General features: G+C 42.2%; 1 protein-coding gene across 2 annotated transcripts in view; it reads left to right on the top strand.

Annotated features, from left to right (window-relative positions):
• The window catches only part of lama5 (laminin, alpha 5), a 299,172-nt gene that overhangs the window by 143,295 nt on the left and 130,741 nt on the right, over positions 1-25,136 (top strand). For both annotated transcript variants that reach the window (XM_060836449.1, XM_060836450.1), the window contains exons 8-20: positions 2,355-2,473; positions 3,676-3,766; positions 3,867-4,001; positions 7,833-7,892; positions 12,020-12,160; positions 12,841-12,978; positions 16,103-16,237; positions 17,476-17,610; positions 18,528-18,665; positions 20,852-20,898; positions 22,263-22,362; positions 22,537-22,589; positions 23,346-23,451. In XM_060836449.1, the coding sequence (XP_060692432.1) occupies positions 2,355-2,473; positions 3,676-3,766; positions 3,867-4,001; positions 7,833-7,892; positions 12,020-12,160; positions 12,841-12,978; positions 16,103-16,237; positions 17,476-17,610; positions 18,528-18,665; positions 20,852-20,898; positions 22,263-22,362; positions 22,537-22,589; positions 23,346-23,451 (1,398 nt within the window). The remainder of the gene's footprint in view (positions 1-2,354; positions 2,474-3,675; positions 3,767-3,866; positions 4,002-7,832; positions 7,893-12,019; positions 12,161-12,840; positions 12,979-16,102; positions 16,238-17,475; positions 17,611-18,527; positions 18,666-20,851; positions 20,899-22,262; positions 22,363-22,536; positions 22,590-23,345; positions 23,452-25,136) is intronic.

Consider the following 25,136-nt stretch of genomic DNA (forward strand, 5'->3'; position numbering starts at 1 on the left):
ATTTAACATCCAGTTTTCATCATAGGGCCCAGTTCCCACCCTGTGTGGCCCAGCATTGTACACATGGGTTTTAAGCACTTCACTTAAGTTTCAGTATCCTTTCAAAAACCATTCTTTTTGTTTTACCTTCTTCAGATCATTAATTTGTGAGCTTTCTGGGGCTTTAGAATTTGCCTGCTTCTTTGAGCCACATCCTACCAGGTGGAGTCTTACCTCCTTATCCTGTTTGTAGGTAGCACAATTGTTAATGAGGTCATTCATAGTTCAGAGCCCTTTGCCTTTGTTAGCCACTTTGCTTTCAGTTCAGGCATAATCTTAAACTACCTGTTCCTGCTAACTGATAGAGTCTGACCTTTGTCTTTATTCAGCATAATCAAGGAAACAAATTTACGTTGCCATGTGAATGCAAGCTTTTTGCTTTATGCATGCATCTTCCTGTTTTAAATTGCCTACTCACTCATTCTCCTGCTGAGATTCATTAACTTGCTGGTAAGCTAGTAACTAAATCACGTGATCATTAACCTGCAAAGCTAGTAGCTGGTGTAGGAATTCATTATTCATTGGGTCAGTTGAGCAGTTTTGTTACTAGTGCTCCTCCATTGAGTTACTTTAGCTAAATTAGCAATTATACCCACTAGGAATGCAGAACAAAAACCATTTAAGTACCATAGTATTTATTTCCCTTTGTACTTCACAGGTTATCAATAGAAAGACATAAAAGTTATACATCAGCACAATATTTTGCCGCTCAATGTGTCATACCCAGACTGATTTCAACCAGTGCTGCCTTCTGAAGTATTATGTTGTTTTACTTCATAATAGAGAGGTCTCAGTTAAGGTCTTGCATGTTAGAACAACAGAATTCATTAGTTTTGGTTTCTTGACTCTGAAATTGTACCATTTAAATGGAGTAGAGCATGTGGCATTCCGATCAGTCTACCCCCTTTCCCGTAATTGTTTCCCTACATGCATCCCTGATACATGTATTGCTGACCAGAAAGGTGCCAGCGTCTTGCAAGGTTCCTCATTGGGAGATATCTGGCTGCTTGAGATGTTGCTGCCACCTTGGTTTCACTGTGCTTACAGTCACTTGCTCACAATCAAAAACATCACTCCTGTAGCACACATATATTGATATAAAAACTTAGGATTTTCATCAGATGGCATCCAGATCTGTTTTGCTTCAGTATGAAATATGAACAATAAGTGTTGGAGAAACTGTCTGGTTGCGTCTGTAGAGAGAGAAACTGTTAATGTCTTAAATCCAATGTTATTTATTGGTTCTCACATCTTGAACATAAACAAATATTCAGATTCTTTGGTGGGCCTCCAACTTTCTTTGTCTGTTTGATGATGCCTTTAAGGCTCTGGGTGTGCCCACATTCCTCTTTCCTTTATGGTTTATCCTCACTAGTTCTTCCCTATTTCATGGCAGTTGTATTTAAATTGGGTTGACAGGAAGTTTGTAGTCAAGATTAGAGTGGTGCTTGGAGGTCAGGCAGCATTTGAGCAGCAGGAAAATCAGTGTTTTGGGCAAAAGCCCTTCATGAAGTTTGTGTACTGGCCATGATGCTTAAGGAGCCAGTGTAATCCCAGGGCCTCGAGACGATGATCAGCTCTCAATTATATACTTTCTTGGTTCAGGTAAATATCAAGCAGTTTTTCTGTGGATAAGTTTTGAGTTGGATACCTATTCTCCCCTTTTACTTTATGTTGTGACTTGTTGTAGTGACTTTAATGTGCTTCACCAGTGCAACAAGTACATGGTAAGATTGCCATCTATAAGATTTTATTCAAGTCCTGTACCAGCCTGAGTTGGATAAATATCACCACCACTCGGTCAAAATCCTGGAACTCCTTCCTCTCTGCACTGAGGGTCACTGCACAGCAATTCAACAAGGTAGCTCCTCACTCGGGCCTGAGGTAGTTGACTAGATCACTAATCTGTTGGGTTATCATGAAGACATTTCATTACCATAGCGGGTAACATCATCAGTGCGATTTCCATGAAGCACTGTTTCTGTCCCACTTGGTTTTTTATTGGTCAAATCTGTTGAGGTGAGCGTCCCTTCGAGGTCTTCTCTGTACACTGGGTGTACAAACACTCCGAGTTTGTTCATGACGCTGTTCAAGAGAGGCAGTAAATGCAGATCTTTACTAGTTACGTGGAAATAAAAGAAATTAGCAATAATTTAAGATACCAACACAGTCTTGTCATTACATACAATGAATGAGAAGCTTTTTATTTAAACTGAATCACTTAGTTATGCACTGCATCTTAACAATTGCAAGGATGTTGAGGGCAGCCTGAGGTGGTAATTCATTTGTTTTGTTATTCAATATCTATTCCACAGCCTGTAACTGCAATGGCCATTCCTTTGAATGTGTGTATGACCCTGAGGTCGATGAACGCAAAGGAAGCTTAAATCGCCATGGTCGTTATGAAGGAGGCGGTGTCTGCATTAATTGTCAAGTACGTTCCTGCTTCTTAGTGACTGTGCAGGTGATCGATTCTGTTTTTTTAAAAACAGAAATGTCTCTGTGAAAGTTTGTAAGTTAACTTCTAGCCACAGATGGTTCAAATTATTTAATATTTTGTTGAGGTGAGTTTTCATAACCTCATTCACTGCATGTTTGTGGCAAATAGACTTCAAATCAAAAAAGAAAACACTGTACCATTAAAAGAAATAGTGTCTCTTACATAGGGAAGACATGTGAGAGAATTGAAAATATGAAGTTCAGGCTAGCTTCATAGCTCACTCCAATACAATGCAAAGAAATGGGATAGTTCTGTTCCTAATCCCAGACACAGTGTAACAGGGAGTCGTTGATAAAGATTCAGTGTGACCCCATAAGAAGGAAGAAAAAACTGGGAAAAAGAGACATCTCCAGGTTGCTCTCTCTCACATGTGTCATCTCTGTGTTGAGGAATTCAGGAGAGATTGACTGTGGGGCATTCGCGTTGCAGGAAAATGAACACTGGACAGAAAGTATTATATTAGTTTCAAAGTTCACATTGAATTGAGAGATAACTAGCTGATGGCTTTCTGCACACATAGAATTATGGAATCCCTATTGTGTGAAAGCAGGCCATTCAGCCCATAGAGTCCACACTGACTCTCAAAACAGCCTCCCAACCCAGACGCACACCTCATCTCTGTAACCCTGCATTTCCCACGGCTAATCCACCTGACCTGCACATCACTAGGTACTATGGGCAATTTAGCATGGCCAATCCACGTAACCTGCACATCTTTGGATTGTGGGATGAAAATGGAGAACCCAGCAGAAACCCCTGCAGACACAGGGGCAATGTGCAAACTCTGCACTGATAGTCACCTAAGAGTGGAATTGAACCCAGGTCCCTGGCACAATGAGGTGGTACAATATGGTGGTACAATGAGCACAATATGCTTACCACTGAGCCAACATATACTTTGTGATATATGCAATGACAACTTGCAAAAGATATAAGAAGGATTCTGAGCATTGATTTAGCAATTTCCAAACCTGATGGTAAGATCAGAGAAGAAACCCCTCACCACACTGCCCCCCCACCACCCCCCCAAAAAAACTCTGACAGCATTTTTCCAGTATCCTGCTGGATTATGCTTAGAATCAAATCAGCTCACATGAAATCAGACTTATTAAGTTATTTCTCATTTTATCTTGAAGGACAACACTGCTGGGGTCAACTGTGAGCGATGCATCCATGGATATTATCGTGCACCTGACATGCCAGCAGATTCTGTGAATGCCTGCCTTCGTGAGTTTTTATTATTTAAATAATTGACTAATAATATTTCTTGGGAGTAGCGTGGGTAGTGGCAGCAGCGTTTAACTCATTTTTTTTCATGTTATTCCAGCTTGTAATTGCAATTCAGAGTTCACAGAAGGTGCCTGTGAGGACAGTACAGGCCGTTGTTACTGTAAGTACAATTATGCTGGTGAGAACTGTGACTACTGCGCTGAGGGATACTACAACTTCCCCAACTGTTACCGTAAGTATTACAAATCTTTGGATTAATTATTGAGGTTCGCAGAGTGTTTTCTGTTTAAGGTAGTGTTTTAATGTAGTGTTAAATAAATGTTAGGTATCTGAGATGAGGGTGAGGTGTTTCACAAAAGCAGTTTCAGAATCTGCACTGTGTTGAAATATTCTAGATCCTACTTTGGATGGGTGATGAAAGGTAATGTTGTTATAGTCCCAGCGGATAATAGGGCTGCTGTCTAATTAGAGAGGGGTGACTGGTGGTAGTTTTAACCGAGTCACCGAGCCGCAAGCTTGTGAAGGTGGGACTGACCTACAGTTAGTCAAATACAGTCAGATTTGTCCCAACTCAGTCGGATCTCCGATTTCCCATTCAGCATTTTATTTCCTGGCTTTACATTGGCCTCAGGAACTCTTTACTATCCACTAATGAAAAACAAAATAACTACATTTTGTGAGATTCTTTTACCACTTCAAGATGTCTCACCTGATTTCAAAACCATTTAGGATCTTTTTGAAATGTAGTCAGAAGCACAAGTTATGTGACCGCAGAGTCCTCCATAACAAGATTCCACAACCAGCCATAAGTGAATGACCTGGCAGTCTCGTTTTCGTAGTAAAAGTAAAATATTGCAAATGTTGAAAATCTGGAATAAAAAGACCAAAAGCTGCTGAAACTCAGCAGTGCAGGCAGTGGCTGTGGAGAGAGAGGAAGAGTTTCTTGTTTTTTTGGACTCAAAGCTTTAACTCTGTTTAACTCCGCAAGGATGATGTCAGACCTGCTGAGTTTCTTCAGCATTTTCTTTTTCTATTTGTGGCTTTCATAGTGTCAGTTGAGGCGTTGGTGTTGATTAGCAAACCCGGACAACTCCTCTGCTTTTTACAAGGTGCCATTGGATCTTTTCTATACAAGTGCAGTTAGGAACAGCCAATAAATGCTGGCCCAGGTGAATTAAAAAAAAAGAGAGACTGTGTGTGTTGGGGGAACTGTGGCTTTAATGTCTCACCTAAAATATAGTATCTCTGACAGCGTGGTAGTCCCTCAGTACTTCACAGCAGGTTCAGAGGCTGGAGTGCAGTCAAACCCATGGGCTTCTGTTTCAGAGCTGACAGTGCTACACATGAGTGATCACTGACGTCTGATGGCTGTATACCACCCTCTGGAGCAGTGACTGCATCTCTGGCTCCTTCCCAAAAATCGCAGCAGTGATGTTGGTTCAGTTTATAGCCCTTTGGTTCTGCACACAGACTGATTGATTGCAACTTTGCATATAGATCATAGAACAATGCAGCACAGGATCAGGCCCTTCGGCCCTCTATGTCTGTGCCAACCACGATGCCATTCCAAATAATCTAAACAGGTTCATATCCCTGGATTCCCTGCTTGTTTATGTGTCTGTTTAAATGCCTCTTAAACCTTATTGTATCTGCTTCTACCACCTCCCCTGGCAGCATGTTCCAGTCAACTGGTTTAAAAAGCTTCCTTTGCACATCTCCTTTTAAGCTTTCCCCTCTAACCTTAAACCCGTGTCCCCTACTAGTTGACATTTTCACCATGGGAAACTGACAGCCTATCCACCCTACCCATGCCTCATAATTTTATATACTTCTGTCAGGTTGTCCCTCAGCCTCTGCTCTAAAGTGGCACGGTGGCTCAGTGATTTGCACTGCTGCCTCTCAGCATCAAGGACCCGGGTTCAATTCCAGCCTCAGGCAACTGTCTGTGTGGAGTTTTCACATTCTCCCCATGTCTGCGTGGGTTTACTCTGGATGGTGGGAAGAAACCGGACCACCCAAAGATGTGCAGGTTAGATGACTTGGCTATGCTAAATTGTCCAAAGTGTTCAGAGATGTGTAGGTTAGGTGCATTAGTCAGGGGTAACTATCAGGTAGGGGAATGGATCTGGGTGGGTTACTCTTTGGAGGGTCATTGTTGACTTGTTGGGCCGAAGGGCCTGTTTCCATACTGTAGGGATTCTAATTTTAAAAAAGAATCCAAGTTAATCCAACCCCTCCTTATGCAAATGCCCTCCAATTCAGTCAACATCCTGGCGACCAGAACTGCACACAATCCTCCAAATGTGACTTAAAGGTTTATATACCTTCAACATGACTTGCCAACTTTGATACTGGTGCCTCGACTGATGAAGGCAAGTATGCATGATGCCATCTTTGCCATGTTGTCCTCTTGTATTGTCACTTTTAGGGACCCATAACTTGCACCCCAAGATCCCTCGTTATGTCAATGCACCTAAAGGTCCTGCCATTCACTATATATTTTCCTCCAGCACTTGACGTCCCAAAAGCATCACCTCACACTTGTTCAGATTAAACTCCATGTGCCATTTCTCTGCTCACCTTTCGAAATGCTCTTTATCCTGCTGTATCATTTGACAGTCTTCCACACTATCCAAAACTCCCCCAATTTTTGTGTTTTCTGCAAACTTACTAATCAGACCATCTACATTTTCACCCAAAGAATTTATATAAATTACAAAATTAGAGAACCCAACACTGATCCTTGTAGAATATCTCCAGTTAGAAAAAACACCACTCCCCAACTAGCAAATTTTATATCCAAGTTACCAACTCACGGTGGATTCAGTGTGACTTAACTATAATGAACATGTGCAGAATTTAAGATGCTCTTAAATCAATAAAATTTAACAGGTTTGACCCCAATGGAAATCAACACAGCCTACCTAATAAAGGAATTCTAATAGAAGCTGTCCTTGATGGATAAGAGTCAAAAATATGAGAGTGTTATAAGGATGCAAGAGTGGCATCCATACAGTGTTGTATTATTGCAGCAACAGTGTTACTGATTTGACACACATTGAATTGATTGATAAGAGGAGACCTCTTATTTCTACTGTTACCTATGGTTCAGTTGGGCGTACTTTCAACTCTGAGTCTTGAACTGAAATCTAAGTTGATATTCTCGTGCAGTACTGGGAAGAGAGAGTGCTGGATTTGAAGAGCTATTAAACTGAGGCCTTGTCCACGTGTCTTCACTCATGTGGACATAAACAATTGCAGGGCAGGATGGCATGAATGTGGGGGCATCCTCACATGTGTGAGCGTTCACCAGCTGGAGCGCAGTGGTTCAAGAAGGCAGCTCACCACACACCATGCCCACATCCCATAATATAATAAAATATTCCACATGAATAAATAAAACCATTTTGATGAAAAATAGGGAGCTGTCATTAATGTCTTGGTCAATAGCTGTTTTTATTCAAACTCACTTTAAAAAATGATATTCTGACTGTCATCCTGTTTGTGGGTGCTCGCTGTGTACACATTAGTTGCCACAACTTCCTACCTTACAACTGGTGCACTTTAAACTGACTTAATCAGCTGGAAAGTGCTTTTGGACATCCTGAGCTTATGAAAGATGTTCGAACTGTCGGTTTTCCTTTTTGCACATTCGGACCGATTAAAAGTAAAAATAGCCATTAATTATTTCAAATATTTCCCTGCTCCATGTATCTATCCCAACAAGATCTGTTCATGAATCTTGGGAAATAGCCAGGTTTTAAAAGGAACACACACCAAAAAAAATCTGTTCTATTGTTTACTGTAATGTTCTCTTTTTATCTAATTCTCCCTAAGGGCAGACTTTAGCTCTTGGGTTACAAACCAAGCATGCAGCAGAAAATAGACCTTCTTTCAAGAAAATAAACTTTTTAATAAGTTTAAAGGAAAAGGTTTTTCAGAAGCTTGGCTTTTGGCCTGCAATTTAAAAGCTGAGTCTTTGTTTGATCAGAAGATAGCTGATCTGGTGATTCTCAAATTATTAAGTATTCTATTCATCTTGTGTATCTTGTTCCTTCCATAGTTTTACCAGTAGATCCCACACAATCGACAGGGGCTCTCATTCATGTTGGAAAAATAATAAGTAAGTCACTGAACTTTAAAAGTGTAAAGTAGTGGAAGTTTCCTTTTTGGTTTCCATGTGGTATTGCAGCTTTAAATACATCTCAACATGACTAATATGATGATGACTGGAAAGATACACAAAGTCATCGTTGCTTTTGTTTCAGAGGGCTAATGAGGGTGTTCATTTTTATAATTCACCTCTACCCCAAACTAAAAGGTCTTTTGTATAACCAAGTGCTTCACTTGAACTAAGTTCACAATGCTGTAATTGTACTGTGTGTGTAGTGAGTTTTGGGTGCATTGGTGTGGGTGTAACCTATTTTGAGAGTGTGTATGTGTGTGGGGCATGTGGAGTATATGGGGAGCAATAGAGATGTGCAGCATGGAAACAGACCCTTCGGTCCAACTCGTCCATGCTGACCAGATATCCCAACCCAATCTAGTCCCACCTGTCAGCAACCGACCCATATCCCTCCAAACCCTTCCTATTCATATGCCCATCCAAATGCCTCTTAAATGTTGCAATTGTACCAGCATCCACCACTTCCTCTGGCAGCTCATTCCATACACCTCACCCTCAGTGTGAAAAGTTACCCCTTAGGTTCCTGTTATATCTTGTCCCCTCTCATCTTAAACCTATGCCCTCTCGTTCTGGATTCCCCCACCTCAGGGAAAAGACTTTGCCTATTTACCCTATCCATGCCCCTCATGATTTTATAAACCTTTTTCAGGTCACCCTTCAACCTCCAATGCTCCAGGAAAAACAGCCCTAGCCTATTCCACCTCTCCCTACAGCTCAAATCCTCCAACCTTGGCAACATTCTTGTAAGTCTTTTCTGAACCCATTCAAGTTTCTCAACATCCTTCCGATAGGAAGGAGACCAGAATTGCTCGCAATATTCCAAAAGTGGCCTAACCAGTGTCCTGTACAGCTGCACTTGACTGCCTAACTCCTATACTCAATGCTCTGACCAATGAAGGAAAGCATACCAAATGTTGCCTTCACTATCCTATCTATCTACTTCCAAAGAACTATGAACCTGCACTCCAAGGTCTCTTTGTTCAGCAATATTCCCCAAGACCTTACCATTAAGTGTATAAGTCCTGCTCTGATTTGCTTTTCGAAAATTCAGCGGCTCACATTTATCTAGATTAAACTCCATCTGCCACTCCTCAGCCCATTGGCCCATCTGATCAAGATCTCATTGTACTCTGAGGTAACATTCTTTGCTGTCCATTACATCTCCAATTTTGGTGTCACCTGCAAACTTAATAACTATACCTCCTATGTTCACATCCAAATCCACTACCTTGTCCATATAGCCCTTCATTTGCCATGGCTAATCCACTTAGCCTGCACATCCCTATGCACTATGGACAATTTAGTATGGCCAGTCCATTTAACCTGTGGGACAAAACCCACGCAGACACAGGGAGAACATGCAAACTCCATACGGTCACCCTAAACCTATATGCTTTAGTAAGTGACATTTCTATCCTGGGAAAAAGACTCTGACTGTCCATTCTATCCATGCCTGTCATAATTTTGTAAACTTCGATCAGGTCACCCCTCATTCTCCTGACATTCAAGTGAAAACAAACCAAGTTTGTCCAATCTGTCCTCAAAGCTAATACCCTCCAAACCAGGCAAAACCTTGGTAAATCATTTCAGTGCCCTCTGCAAAGGCTCCATGTTCTTAAAGTGTGACAACCAGAACTGTACACAATATTCCAAATATAGCCTAACGTAAGTTTGATACAACTGCAACATGACTTGTCAATTTTTATACTTTATGCCCCAACTGATGAAGGCAAACATGCCATATGCTTTCTTGACCACTATATCCATTTGTGTTCCCGCTTTCAGGGAACTGTAGACCTCTATTCCCAGATCCTTCTGTATGTTCATACTTCAAAGGGTTCTGCCATTTACAGTATACCTTCCTCCTCCATTAGACTTTACAAAATGCGTCACCTTGCATTTGTCCAGATTAAACTCCACCTTTCACCCAAGTCTCCAGCTTATCTGTATTCAGCTGTAACTTCTGGAAATCTTCCTCACTATCTGCTCAAACTACTAATCAGGTCACCTACATTCTCCTCGGAGTCATTTATAATATTACATTAACAGGGGTCCCAACACTGATCCCAACAGAACACCAGTGATCACAGGTCTTCAGTCAGGAATACAACCATCCACCTCTATGTCTGCCTTTTATGATGAAGCCAGTTTTGTATCTATCTTACAAGCTTGAAAGAATTTAAACAAGGAGTTAGGAGGGCTAAGAAGGGCCTTGAAATGTCCTTGCCAAACAAGAGTAAAGAAAGTTCTGAGGCATTTTCCTCATATAGAAGGAGCAGGAGGATGACTAGGGAAAGGAGACAGATCCCATGTGGCTTCATCTTTTGTATCAGCCTGTCATGAAGAACTTTTGACAAAGGCTTTGCTCAAGTCCACATAGACAATGTTTAGCTGCTGCCCTCGGCAATCATCTTTCTCACTTCCTCAAAAACCTCAATCAAGTTTGTGAGACATGATCTTTCCCACACATAGCCATGCTGCTGCTCAGTAATTAGTCCATATCTTTCCAAATGTGGGTAAATCTCATCACAAAGAAGATTCTCCAGTAATTTTCCTACCACTGTATACCCCTGGCCTATAATTTCCCACATTTTCCCTGTTGCCTGCCTGAAGCAAAAGGACAACATTAGCTGTTCTCCAGTCCTCTGGGGCCTGAGACTAAAGAGGATAAAAAAGTTTTGTGCGAGTCCACAGCAACTTGCTCACTAGCGTCCCTCAGCATTCTTGGATAGTTGCCATCAGGTCCTGGAGACTTTTCCAACTTTAATGCTTTTTAAAACATCTAACTCCATCTTCTTTCTTCTGTCGATATGCCCCAGAATATCAACATAACCCTCCTGTGACTCACCATCCACAACGTCCTTCTCCTTTGTGAATATCAATGCAAAGTATTTGTTAAGGACCTCAACCACTTCCTCTGGCTCTACACCTAAATTCCCTCCATTATTCTTGAGTGGAGCTATCCTTTCCCTAGTCATCATCTTGCTCTTTAATATATGAGAAAAATGTATTAGGACTTTCCTTAATCCTGTTTAACAAGGACATTTCCTGGCCCTTTTTAGCCCTCCTAACTCCTTGTTTAAATTCTTTCTTGCTTTCTTTATATTCTTCAAGGGCTATGTCTGTCTTCAAAATGTTGGTCAAAAGGTCCTATTGTCCCACTGTAACTGATATGACACTCTGCAAATTTTGGCAACTCTTGGTTTCAGCTCAATAATATAATTAACAATGCCTTTTAACTATCATGGAGGATCTAATTTTATTTTAAGAGAAGATTTTCATAAGGACAGTATTTAATTTGACATTGTTTGGTGGCATGGTGGCTCAGTGGTTAGCACTGTTGCCTCATAGTGCCCGAGTTCGATTCCAGCCTTGAGCAACTGTCTGTGTGGAGTGGGCACATTCTCCCTGTTTCTATGTGGGCTTCCTCCTAGTGCTCTAGTTTCCTCCTGCAGTCCAAAGGTAAGATGGACTGGCTAAGCTAAATTGCCTAGAGTATCCAGAGATATGCAGGCTAGATGGGTTAGCCATGGGAAATGCAGGGTTACAGGGGAGTGGTTCTGGGTGGGATGCTCTTTGGTGGGTTGGTGTGGACTCATTGGGCCAAAGGGACTGCTTCTACACCATAGGGATTCTATAATTACTTGTAGCGTATGGTGGAAAATTATTGAAAAATTTATCACGTGTACATAAAACAGTTAAAAATCACACAACACCAGGTTATAGTCCAACAGGTTTAATTGGAAGCACACTAGCTTGCGGAGCGACGCTCCTTCATCATGTGATTGTCACCTGATGATAATCACCTGATGAAGGAGCGACACTCCGAAAGCTTGTGTGCTTCCAATTAAACCTGTTGGACTATAACCTGGTGTTGTGTATTTTTAACTGTGTACACCCCAGTCCAACACCGGCATCTCCAAATCATGTACATAAAACATTAAGTGTAAAATTTGTCACTCAGCATGTCTGAGTAGCAATTCTGTAAGAGGGATTGAGATGGGGACTTTGGATGTTCTGATATTGTCCACTTAGCTGTACTGCTGTGCTTCTCTTTACCTTAGACTGTGACTGCAGTGCAACGGGAACCCAGAACAACGACTGCCAGCCAGACCCGAGCACAGGGCACTGTAACTGCAAGCCAAACTTTACAGGTCGCTTCTGTAAACAGTGCATGCCCCATCACTTCGGAGCAAACTGCCAGCGTAAGTTAATCCTATGCTCAAGGGAGAGTCAACCATCTGTTGCAATGCTGCTATTTAAGATGTCACACAGTAGATGTCTAGGATTTGTGACGAATTGTATCTAAGACCGGTTGAAATGAAGGGAGGACCGAACATCGTCAGCAAAGTTTTTTTTTCTTACTCTCAAACTTGCAACATCTAGCTTTCGTGAAGAGTCTTTGGAGAAGCCCTTTGGAATAATGTTTAACATTAGAGCAGAGGAAGGGGAAAGAGGAGAAAGTTTTAGGTTGAGAATTCCTAAACCTAAGGCAAAGCAGCTGAGGCATGGGCACTGACGGTGGAACAAAGAAAATCAGAAGTGGGCAAGAGCCGAGAACTGGATCTACACGGAGATCTCAGATTTAGGGCTGCAGAAAATTAGAGTTGGTGAGGAGTGTGACCACAGAGGTATTTGCAAACTGAGGTGAGAATATTAACTTGTAGTCCATTCTGACATTGCTGGGGAGGGTTCAGTTCACTTCAGCATAATGTACTATCCAGTCGCCTAGCCTATAGACAGCAAAATGTTAATGGGGACAATAGCTCAGAAAGTCTAACATTTTCGAGCAGTTATTGGGGCCAGAGTGAGTTTAAGCTTCTTTGCTGTGTGACTGTTAAATTATCCCATGCTCACTGTCAGTATAACTGTTACATGATTTTAGCATGCCGCTGTTTGGGTCCAGGCGTTACTGGCGGGAGCTGCAATGAAGAGACTGGACAGTGCATTTGTCGTCAGGGGTTTGAAGGTTTCTACTGTGACCAGTGTGCCCCAGGCTACTTTAACTATCCACTCTGTCAATGTGAGTCAGCTTTCATTTATAACCTGTATAATTCTCTGTGAATGGAAGTATACCAAGTGTCAGTGAACTAAAAGCTTCACTGGTTAAGCTTTAGAATTCTCTTCAAACATTGTTAATGTTTTTGGTTGACTGGTGTAAAGCAAAATTAAAAATTTATGCTGCTATCAGCCAAAGAATCTACAAAGGAAACTGCTGACTTCGACAGTCCATAGCTCCCAGTGGGAGATTATACTGGCTAATTCCTAAATGTGTTCAGAACAGAATTAATTGATTAACAAGTGATCCTAAGTTTCACAATTCTGACCTAATGACTACCTGAGTTTCTACTTGTCACTCCTGACATGTCATCACCTCCAGGGTACAATAATTATTTAACTGCGACAACTTATACTTAAGTAGTGCCTTTAATGTTTTTGAATATTCCCAAGGTCCTTCACAGGATTGTTAACAAAAATTATTACACTGAGCTGTATGAGGAGACAGCAGGTCAGGTGACCAAAAACTTCATCTAAAAGGCAGGATTTAAGGAGTGTCTTAGAGAAGGGAGGAGAGGTGGAATGACATAGAGATGCAGTTTGGGACTGGAATAACTAAAAGCACAACCACTAATGAGATGGACCAATTATAATCAGGGCTGCACAAGAGACCTGTATTTTAGGAGGACAGATATCTTGGAGAATTGTAGGATTGGAGTGGTTGACAGAGATGGGGATAGAGACAAGGCTGTGGAGGAAACATGGTGAAAACATAGATGAAAATTGTAAATTGTGGTGTTACTTAACCAGGAACCCATGGAGACCAGGGAGATCAGAGACGATAGTGAAATAGGATTTAAGACAAGGGCTGGAGATGTTTGAATGACCTGAAGTATACAGGTGTCAGGGTGTGGCAGACCAGCCAATAATGTTTGGAATAATCGAGTCTCGAGGTAAAAAATGGGGAGGATGAGGGTTTCAGCTGGAGAAACTCGTGGATGATACAAAAGTAGAAATAGATGGTCTTAGCAATTGTACAAATGTGAGTTGGAAGTTTAGCTTGGTACAGCAAGATTGTGAGCAGATTACTTTAGCCAATCCCAATGAAGGGCTTTTGCCCGAAACATTGATTTTCCTGCTCCTCGACTGCTGCCTGACCTGCTGTGCTTTTCCAGCACCACTCTGATCTTGACTCTAATCTCCAACATCTGCAGTACCCACTTCTGCCTTAACCTGAAACTGTTTCCAGGAAGAAGGATGGAGTTGGCATTCAAGAATGAACAATGGGTCATTTTTCCCAATATTTAATTGGAGAAAATTTCATCCAGTCCTGGATGTTGGACAAATAGTCTGCTGATTTAGCTCATTTAGGGGATGTGTCAGACTTGTGTTATATTCAGTTGCAATGCAAAGTCAAAACCCTGAACAGAACTTTACTCAACAGATAGAGTTGGTGTGGTTGAGCACCTCTTAAAAACAGGAACTCTGCTTTCGGGTTTTTAAAGTAAATTTTTATTCTGGTAAAACTCAAACTGCCTTTTGCAGTCATAAAGTCATAGAGATGTACTGCATGGAAACAGACCCTTTAGTCCAACCCGTCCATGCCGACCAGATATCCCAACCCAATCTAGTCCCACTTGCCAGCACCCAGTCCATATCTGTCCAAACCCTTCCTATTCATATACCCATCCAAATGCCTTTTAAATGTTGCAATTGTACCAGCCTCCACCACTTCCTCTGGCAGCTCATTCCATACATGTACCACCTTTTGCGTGAAAACGTTGACCCTTAGGCCCCTTTTATATCTTTCCCCTCTCACCCTAAACCTATGCCCTCTAGTTCTGCACTTCCCCACACCAGGGAAAAGACCTTATATATTTAGGCAAAAGTGAAGTCTGCAGATGCTAGAGATCAGAGTGGTACTGGAAAAGCACAGCAGGTCAGGCAGCATCCGAGGAGAAGGAAAATCGCATTTCGAGCAAAAGCCCTCCATCAGGATCAGGGCTTCCTCCCCCCCCCCCCCCCCCCCCCCCCCCCACTGCCGTGTTTGCCACCACTTCCTCCCCCACCAACGCCACTCACCTGCATTCTGCTGACACGTCCCCCGCAGAACCCACTGTCACCATCCCCGCCCCCCAGAATCCTGAGGGGAACATCACCCCTGCTCATGACTCCACCCTCATTCCCCCTACCACCACTCCCAATCCAGTTACAGGTACCGCCCCCACTCCCAGCTCCACACCTACACCAAGTCCCAGCTCCTAGCCCTGCCGAGCTTTCACCAGCCCCCCCAGACCTCCCCCTCACTGAGGATGAACGATCAGTCCTCAGCAAAGGCCTTGCCTTCATCCCCCTCCATCCATGCGTCAATGAACTTAATATATTTATCCTATCCATGCTTCTCATGATTTTGTAAACCTCTATAAGGTCACCCCTCAGCTCCGACACTCCAGGGAAAACAGCCCAGCCTGTTCAGCCTCTCCCTGTAGCTCAAACTCTCCAACCCTGGCAACATCCTTGTAAATCTTTTCTGAACCCTTTCAAGTTTCACAACATCTTTCCGATATTTTGTATAATTTTGGCCCTCCCACACCAGAGGTTGGCCAAAATTATTACAGTTGCTCAATCCATCCTTGACTTTAAATGCAGTAGGCCTATTTTATTCTCTTCAATGATATTGAGAGTTCAAACAAATGATTGGGAAACTGTCAGGTGCTTGACACTTTGTTCCATTTCTTCCTTTCTTCTCTGTAACTGCAGTATTTTTGAATTCCACTTTTTGGCTGTTGTGTTTGCTTACATAATAACAATTATGGCATTTCAAAGTAATGCATTGTGTGTGAAGCACTTTCAGGCTCTCTCGTGACATGTAGCAGTAAACTGATATATAAATACAACTCCTTTCTTTTGAAGTCTGTTTTCTTACCTTATTAACGGGTACTTACTTAGAAAGCTCACTTACATCAGCTTGGTTTTAAGTTACCTCTGAAGAAGGTTTTTGAGTTTCAATCTGACTGCTGAGAAATATGAACTTTAGTCCCTCCCAGATTACTGATGCTAGCGAGAAAATGAGGAAAGTAGACATTGCTCCCAAGAGGGCAATTCAAACTGTGACTTTACGCCATTTTCTTCCCTTTGTTTTTTTGCAGTGTGTAGCTGCAGCGTTGCTGGCAGCTTGCCTGAGGTTTGCGATCACTCTGGCCGTTGCTTGTGCAAGCCCGAATTCGATGGAGCTCGCTGCGACCAATGTGCTACTGGATTTCATTCCTACCCTCGCTGCCAAGGTTAAGGTCTTTCATGCCAGGGATCCAGGCTAAATACAACATTGACCAAAAACACCAATCCCTGATATTCATAGGGGAGGGAGTTGGGGGGTGGGCTTGTACTAGGTTGGACATCCAGAGACAAGGGGAGCGTGAAAGTGCTCCTGAATGTAACGGTGGGATGTCTTTACAACAGTAACCCTCTTGTTTCTCTGACAAGGGCGGTTCACCAGCTGTCTGGTGGGAAGGTCAGTATTCCAAGTACATGTCTGGGAGCAGGAAAGGGAGAGTAGGGATAGAATCATGGCTGGACCTGGATGATGGAGGTTGAGGTCAATACAGGGAGCAGTGGATGACAGTAGCAGGAGGGATCATGGGATGGAGACCAGTCACAGCTGGTGAACATAGGGAGGAGAGTTGACAGGAGAAGCACTCAGTCTCCTCTTGGCCCACGAGTATTGATGGAAATCGCACTGTCCTGCTGGATCAGGTATTTCTCCCCTCCCTTTAGATACTACTTTGGGCACAGCCTCATTCACAAATTGGCCTTTAACTCGGTACCCCCCAACTCCCAGACTCATCCCTTCTCCAATCTTCCAACTCCTCAACCTGATGAAAGCATAACACCCCAACAGTCTGACTCCTTGCTGAGTCACTGTCCCCACTCTTTGGCCTGACCAGACTCCTGGCCGATTGACCCATTCTGATTTCCCTCTCCAGACTTGAGTTAACTAACTCCTCTGACTTGCTGACCACTTCTGACACATCCCAACCATTGCCACCCCGTCTCACTCACCCGTGCTTGCTCCCTACCAAGCTGCCACCTCGACCGCCATCCTGTATACATGCCCCCTTACATTCCTCCACCCCACCCCCAAAGCCTGGCACCTGACCAGCTTCCACGGAACGCCCTTCCCCAGTCAAATCATCCACATTCATTAACACGTCGAAAAGCTGTGTAAATGTTGCACAGCCGTTCAGGGTGTTAGTGAATCAACTTACCAGAAAGCAGCATAATAATGTAGTGAATAATGTAGTGCTATGCAGAAGCCAATTGATCCAAAGTCGTCATTTCTGAGGAGTGTGGTATCGGTGGTCCCAGCCTGAACTGCAGGGCTCTATTGGGGCAGGGTATAAGTCGGAGCAGGAGCAGCGGTCCAACAGGTTTTGCCACTCCTGGAAGATTCTTGCCCACATTCCTTTTGACTATGTTGCTGCAGCTAGAGTGACTAAGTACTGACTTGTCATCTTTTCTCCAGCTTGTTCCTGTGATGTTCGTGGATCAGTGGACAATTTCTGTGGATCTACAGGCCAGTGCCAGTGTCATCCCAGCTACGCAGGCCCTACATGCAACCAGTGTGCGCCTGGTTTCTATGGATACCCCAGCTGTGCATGTGAGGAACTTTGTTGCTAAATGTTGTTCAGTCCACACGACATGAACTAAACTTGTCAGTTTAAAGGCTAAACTTCCAAAACTCCATTCTAGTTTGGAGTGAAGCATTCAATCGCATTTCTGATTTGTGCCTTATAGATGGTGAACTGGGTTTGAGAAGTCAGGAGCCAGTTGCAAATTCAGTTTCTGACCTGCTATTGTAAGCATGGTGTTTAGAATAGCTGGCCCAGTTACACTGATGCCCAATGGTCACCCACAGGGTATTGACGCTAAGGGTTTCAGTGACATCAATCCCATTGAACATTGAGGACATAGTTTGAACTCCCAGTTAGAAATATTAATACATTTTACACAGTTGTAATGGTCTGTAATGGAGGCAATGATCTTTCAATATTGCCTTGTTCACAGCATAATCTCTGATTCACATCGGTGTATTGTCTTTCAAATTATAAAACATTATCAGTTTACAAGGAGTGTGGTAAATGAAAGGCGGGATAGTGGGAGAGGTGATGAATAAATCGAAGTTAAAGAGGCAGGTTGCAAGGAGATAACAAAGCTAACAAAGCCTAAAGGTTTAGTATAAGAATACAATACTATCAGGCTTTGGCTGAAGGCTTCCATGATGGAGACCAATGTGAGCAACATGTTCCCAGTTGGCAAAACAGCTCCAGTTAAGTTCTAACCAAGGTTAGATTGTTTCGTATGCCGAAACACCAGAAATACAGTTGTCCATTCTCAAATAGATACACTTTTTTCAAATTCATCTTCCGGATGTATTTGGTCACTGACTCTTCTGTAACACAGTCCATGTGTTGTGATACTAAAAATTGTGTGTGTGCATATCATAATCTTCAACAAATCATAGCACAATTGCATGAAGCAAATTCCTGGCAGTAACCAATTGTTCGTTTACTGCAGCCTGTCGGTGTACCTTGGAAGGCTCATATATTAACTCCTGTGACCAAGAAACAGGGAGGTGCAGCTGTCGCCCACTTGTGACAGGGCTGCATTGTGACACATGTGTCGAAGGAGCTTATGGGTTTCCTGATTGTCGAGGTAAGAGCTTTTGTTGCATTCTGCTGCACAGTCTGTTTCACATCTACTTCACTGAAGTAGGAAAAAGTAAACTCACAATGACGAAGAGGGCAGTGATGGAATGGAAGATAGGAGGAGGCATATGGAATGTGAGGTTCTGAGGGCTCAATGTTCATCAAGACAGTTGTGATGATGCGTCTCTCACTCTTTTTCACTCCTTACCCACTCCTATCAAATGTAAATGAGGTGGGTAAGTTTCTTTGGTGAAATTCCAGCTGCAGAAATAAAACTGAGCTATTCCTGGTCTGTAGGTACAGCAGATGTATAGCTCATTTAAGATGCCAGGGAGCTTGATCTCCTATATACTGGTTTCTAAAGCCATTTTTTCTCTGAACTCCCTGGTGTGGACGTTGAATATGTTCTGTCATGGCTGACAGAACCCATTCACCAAATTACCATCCAGGAGGTGAAGACAAAATACATTTCATGGCTCTTGGATTTTGGGAACATTTCAGTCCAGCAAGGAAGCTCCATCATTTTAAAAACCAAAAGAACTGCAGGTTCTCTAAATCAGAAACAAAAACAAAAATTGCTGGAAAACCTCAGCAGGTCTGGCAGCATCTGTGGAGTGAAATCAGAGTAAACATTTCAGACTGAGTAACCCTCAGAATAAGGAAGACCCTTCCTCAAGAAGTGTTAACTGATTTCTCTCCACAGATGCTGCCAGACCTGCTGAGCTTTTCCAGCGATTTCTGTTTTAACTCCATCACTTTGTTCATGCCAGTTCTTTGTCTTAAATCTTTATATCGTGCCCACTCAAGTTTTCCAAGTAAACATAAATAAAGGGAAAGCCATCGATGCAGTTGTAGATGTTGTAGCAGACACTGAAGCAGTGCCTTTGTTCAGCGCTGTGACACATGCCTATTGTGTCTGCCCAGTATACAAGCCACTGGTGGGTTGAGGGTCACACCATCAAATATTTGGGAGTTATCCTTTCTGGTTGGGTCAAAGCAGATTCGTGATGAAGAGCTTACGCTCAAAACATCAACACCCCTGCTCCTCAGATGCAGCCTGACCTGCAGTGCTTTTTCCAGCACCACACTTTTTTGACTTGACATGGAACAACACATTATGCAAAGGAGTGATTATGAGCAAAGTTAAAGTTTTACTTGAAAAATTTGAGAGGGCATAAAATTAAGCGAAAGAACTGATTTGGCTGACTAAATGTTGGAGCTGGTCTTAATGTTCCCAAAACTCATGATACATGAAATAAATTTTGTCTTCACTTCCTGGGTGATAATTTGGTGAATTGATTCCGTTAGCTCTTACAGAACGCGTTTGATTTCATGCCAAGGAGCCCAAAAGAATGAAAACCTGAAGGGTTTGATAACATGCAGGCAATCCACTCTGCTGCACGTACTGAGGACCAGTGCCCACACCATTATCATGTTAAAGTGAAGAATGTTAGGCAGACTTCCATATTGAGAAGAAACCACTTCTACATTGGAATGTTTTGTGACTGCCTTCCTTCATTCCAGCTGGAATAAATTCCACGAGGTTCTCACTTCATGGCACTCAAAACAATGAAGGGCTCACCAGGTTTTAGAAACCTGGAATATTTCTGGCAGAGAGAGAAACTATTTGGCCAGTCATATTTCTACCAGCCACAAATAGTTATGAATGGAGATTGAAATGTTAACTTTATTGCTGTCTTCAAAGATGCTGCAAAGATTGCATGACCTTTTCCCAGCATTTTTTTATATTCCGTTTTCCCAGCTCTTGCCCAGTAACACAGTGCATTACCATGTTTGAAGTCGGTATCCCACTGTATATAGGAAGGTTTTCTGCATCTACTATCAGGCAGAGGGTCTAAAAATTCTTCAGTTCCTCCCAATTCTTTTTATTCTCTGCATTTCAGTTATTGTTGATGAAACTCTATATTCATAGCACCATCTGTTTTCCTTTGCAAAGTAATTATAATTTGTTATCATTGTTATAGTTTAATTATGTACAGATAGATCTAACTTTTATCATTGACATATAATCAACTTAAAAAGGAAGCAAGGACCTTGTCTTTACAAAACACTTGGCACATCCACCATGTTCGGAGTCACTGTAGTGTAAACACTGTTATTAGGTGGACAAAAGTTGCTGGCAAATTAATGGATTTTCATGGCCTTATCCTTTGCTATTTTATTCACACATAGTGACCTCCTGTGACCCAGCTGGCTCCACATCTCTCTCCTCTGACACTGTAAGTAATATGCATTTGTTAAGTATTAAACATTTGAATTATTTTCTGTTTTGTGAACCGGGTCATGGTTCTCACAGATGTCTTGTTTGCATGCTTTTACAGCTCACATTTACTGAAACAAAACCGAATAAAATTGTAAATGTTTTCTTTCCAAATGTTTTACCTCTTTCATTACACAGGTTGGTGTGGGAGGGGAGGGGGGAGAGAGAGACGGGGAAGAGAGAGTTGTGTGTACGTTAATTTGTTCTTAATTCCAGAAACCGCAAACCAGTAAAATGGTAGTGTGTGTGTGTGTGTGTGTGTGTGTTTGGTTGAGAGCTCAACCCCTTCGCAGCTAGTTTATTATTTGTCATGCAACATTATCTGCAATTTATATAATTTTGCTGGGTGCTCTGGCATCTGCCAAGGACACTATCATTAATTGGGATGAAGGCCAAATGATAAAGAGACCTCACTGTCTGCTGCTGCTGCATAGCCCATTTCCTCTAGGCTGTCTGGAAAGCTTAAATGTAAGCAAAAATATTTTTCTGTATGTAGATAGTGTAATTGCTCACATACAGATATCCTGAGCCAGCAACATGGGCCCAAAACTGTTTTTTATACACCCCTTCAGGACACCAGATTCCCAAACATTGATATAGAAGAGTTCTAAGCTGATATTTCACGGTAATCATCATTTAACACTGTATACCAAATGGGATTTGGTGGTTCTTAAAATTTGTGCATATGTGCCAGAGTTTAAGGGTTAAAATGGAACTGACTTCTGATGGCACATTACATAGATGCTTCCTCCCCAGTTTTGAAGAGACAGTCTGTCTCAGACATTATTAATTGAAACTTTCTACTTGCAAACCAAATCATGCAGAGCTGAAGCCTTTCAGTAATTTGTGGGAAATGTCCGATGATATTGTCATGCACTTCCTCTTGGGTTTTCCCTGGAAATCACCGTGACATTCCCAAGGCAACTGTCTTTCGCAGTTGTTTTCATCTCCAAGCGAGTGTGAATGTCTCATGTCAAAGATGGACAAAAAAGTGTGACAATTATTTAGAACTCATTACCCACCAGAGCCAAAAAAAAAACCAACATTTAGTTGATGAGTTGTGTTCATAATCCATTTTGAACAAAGAAACCAGTCCAGCAGTTATTGAAGCAATTGAAGCAGGGGAAAATCAGAAATTCAGTGGCAATGCCACATTGGCCTTATGTGCAGTTAATCCAATGAGGCAGGGAAAGTACAGCGAGTAGGGTAGGTACAGAAATGCTGCAGAGTTTGAAGAAAACTCATACTCAAACAAGAACTTTACTGATAGTTGGTGAATGTGGTTGAAATGATCAGAGATATCTGTGCATCTTGTCCAAACAGGAATCTTGTCAATGTCGGGCAAATGTTGAAGGTTCAGCATGCGATAAGTGCAAGCCTCTTTATTGGAATCTTTCAATAGAAAACCCACAAGGATGTACCAGTAAGAAATTACATCATATATCTTGCTTAATACAAGTGTACTCCTTTCCAATTACTTTTGTTGATTAATGTTCTAATTTACCTTCTCGTGCACAGAGCCTGCAGGAATTGCATTTTTGCAGAACCGTACTGGTGTCAGTTACTGACGGTCTTTTATTTATATATTATTTTTCAGGTTGTCAATGCCATATCGAAGGTACATTAAATGGTGTTGCAGAGTGCCTGCAGGTTAGTTCAAGAAATTTGCAGTCCAACGACATTTCTTTGCAAAATCATGCCTTTACAACCTTCAGCAGCACTTCTGTCAGGTGCTGGGAATTCCGTAGTGTCCTTATATGGATATACTGGTCTGAAGTTCCAAGGAGCACTTCGGATAGGCCCCCTTAATCTGCACAGGGCAGTGAACATGGAAAGATGGTTCATCTGAACGCCTTGACTATTACCAGATTTTCCTTTTGGGGCACATATAGGGTAAAATCCTAGTGCATCCATGTTTGTGTTTTCTGGTCTCCACAGCAGAAAATTACCAAATTTCAATAAACCACAAATTGGAGTTTTATGATTAGATTTAAAAGCATCAAGCAAAAGCTAAATAAAATTGTCATATCCATCTTCATGCTGATAACAGGCTATGTAATCAAATACAAAGAGAAGCTGAGAAATCCAGTCAAAGCCAATGAGACTGCAGAAGACAGCTGTATATCCAAAGGCATAACAGATAAACATTTCAACCTCCATCCTTAGACTCAGGCTTTCATAGATTCAGCATGATAAATTATCTTGTGTGAGAGTTTCACTGTTCACAAACATCTTGTACCTTCTTTCTGTTCCTTTCATAGTATGCACTTAGAAGAGAAATCTACTTCTGCATCATCTGCAGACTTGACATTAATGTGTTGAAATGTATTTTGCATGATTATCAAAATCTGAGTTTTCTTTTATTTTAGGTAGTTTCTGTAATGCTGCTGCTTCTTTGCCTTCTAGAGTGATGGCCAATGTTTCTGTAAACCAAATGTCTGCACTCACCATTGCACAACTTGTAAAGCAGGATACTATAACCTCGACCACAGGAATTATTTTGGCTGTCAAGGTAAGTTACCTGCCCAGCTTGACAGCGTTACATTTATACAGCATTGAATGAGCAAGCCAGGGTCTGAGGTGCACGACCTTTTATTTGGTTATGACAGTCCGGGGTCTCTTGCCTGTGGTTTCTGTTGACCTTCTGAAGCTCCAGTAATAAAACTCTAAATAAACTTTGGCAGCTGCAAGGACTGGTTTGTTTGGATTTCAAAGTGAGTTATTACCTGGCGGATAAAAGGATTAAAAAAAGAGAGCCTGTGTTGATGGGAAAGACAGCACGGAGCAACTGACAGTGCTAAGCAGCTGGACTGTGAATCTTCAGTAAAATTCAGTAGGATTGGCATCGTGGCTAAGTGGCATCTCTTCATCATTCAACTCCCCTGTTTTGAATTTAAGGAGTTCTTCCACATAGTGACTGGCCAAGCCATTCTGAATACCCCCATGCTCTATATTTTGCCTTAATTAATTGAGAAACTGCATTTCCACCAGTGTCGAGCTACATCACATTATGAAGCCCATTCACCACCTCTTGCTGGACAGGTTGGGCAGCTATGCACTTCAGTCAACTTAGTCTAAATCTGTGGGTATGGGTTATATTAAACTTCCCTTAGGAGAGGTTTGCACCTAAAAATTTTGAAAGCGAAGGAGAAGTGGAAGAAGGAGCAACTTTAATCTTTGAAGTCCTGTGAACTTCATGATGGGAATAACCAATCTTCTGGCAACTGTTCTAAATAAAACAGTACTCACAAGGTCACCTTCACCAATTCCTGTCTTGCTTGTCACAAAGCAGCCAGAAAAAGCCTGCTTCGCTCCAGTGTTTTGAAAAAGGGGCATTTATTTTGGACACCCTTCAAAATGGGTGCCCATTCTACTCTGGGCAAGGAAAGCAAATCAAGAAGGCCAGCTATTGGCTCTCCTGCATTATCAACATACTTGCAGATTCTTCTGCCTGTTGCCAGTCTGAGTACTGCATGATGTCTTGGGGAAAACCAGAGCAACAATGAGAGAGCAGTTCCCCAGGTTGTTCACACAGGTCTGAGGATTCACAATCATGTACTTGAATAGATCTTCAGCTGCTGTGGGTTTGAAGTAGGAGGGGGTGAATTTTTGAGACATTTTAGAATGATAGAGTCATAGAGATGTACAGCACAGAAACAGATCCTTCAGTCCAACCTGTCCATGCCGACCAGATATCCCAATCCAGTTGAGTCCCACCTGCCAGCACCCGGCCCATATTCCTCCATCCAAATTCATATTCATATACTCATCCAAATGTCTCTCAAATGTTACAATTTGTTCCAAATGCCTCCACCACTTCCTCTGGCAGCTCATTTCATACACGCACCACCCTCTGTGTGAAAAAGTCTCTTTTGTATTTTTCCCCTCTCACCCGAAACCTATACCCTCTATTTCTGGACTCCCCCACCCCAGGGAAAAGACTTTGTCTATTTACCCTATCCATGCCCCTCATAATTTTGTAAACCTCTATAAGGTCACCCCTCAGCCTCCAATGCTCCAGGGAAAACAGTCCTAGTCTATTCAGCCTCTCCCTGTAGCTCAAATCCTCCAACCCTGGCAACATCCTTGTAAATCTTTTCTGAACCCTTTCAAGTTTCACAGCATCTTGTGTAACTCCTCAAATTTCATCTCCGTACATCACCCATTGTTTCCCTTCTTCATGCTGCGTCTCAGCTG

The sequence above is a fragment of the Hemiscyllium ocellatum genome, chromosome 15 (genome assembly GCF_020745735.1).
Source record: "Hemiscyllium ocellatum isolate sHemOce1 chromosome 15, sHemOce1.pat.X.cur, whole genome shotgun sequence".
Taxonomy (NCBI): domain Eukaryota; kingdom Metazoa; phylum Chordata; class Chondrichthyes; order Orectolobiformes; family Hemiscylliidae; genus Hemiscyllium; species Hemiscyllium ocellatum.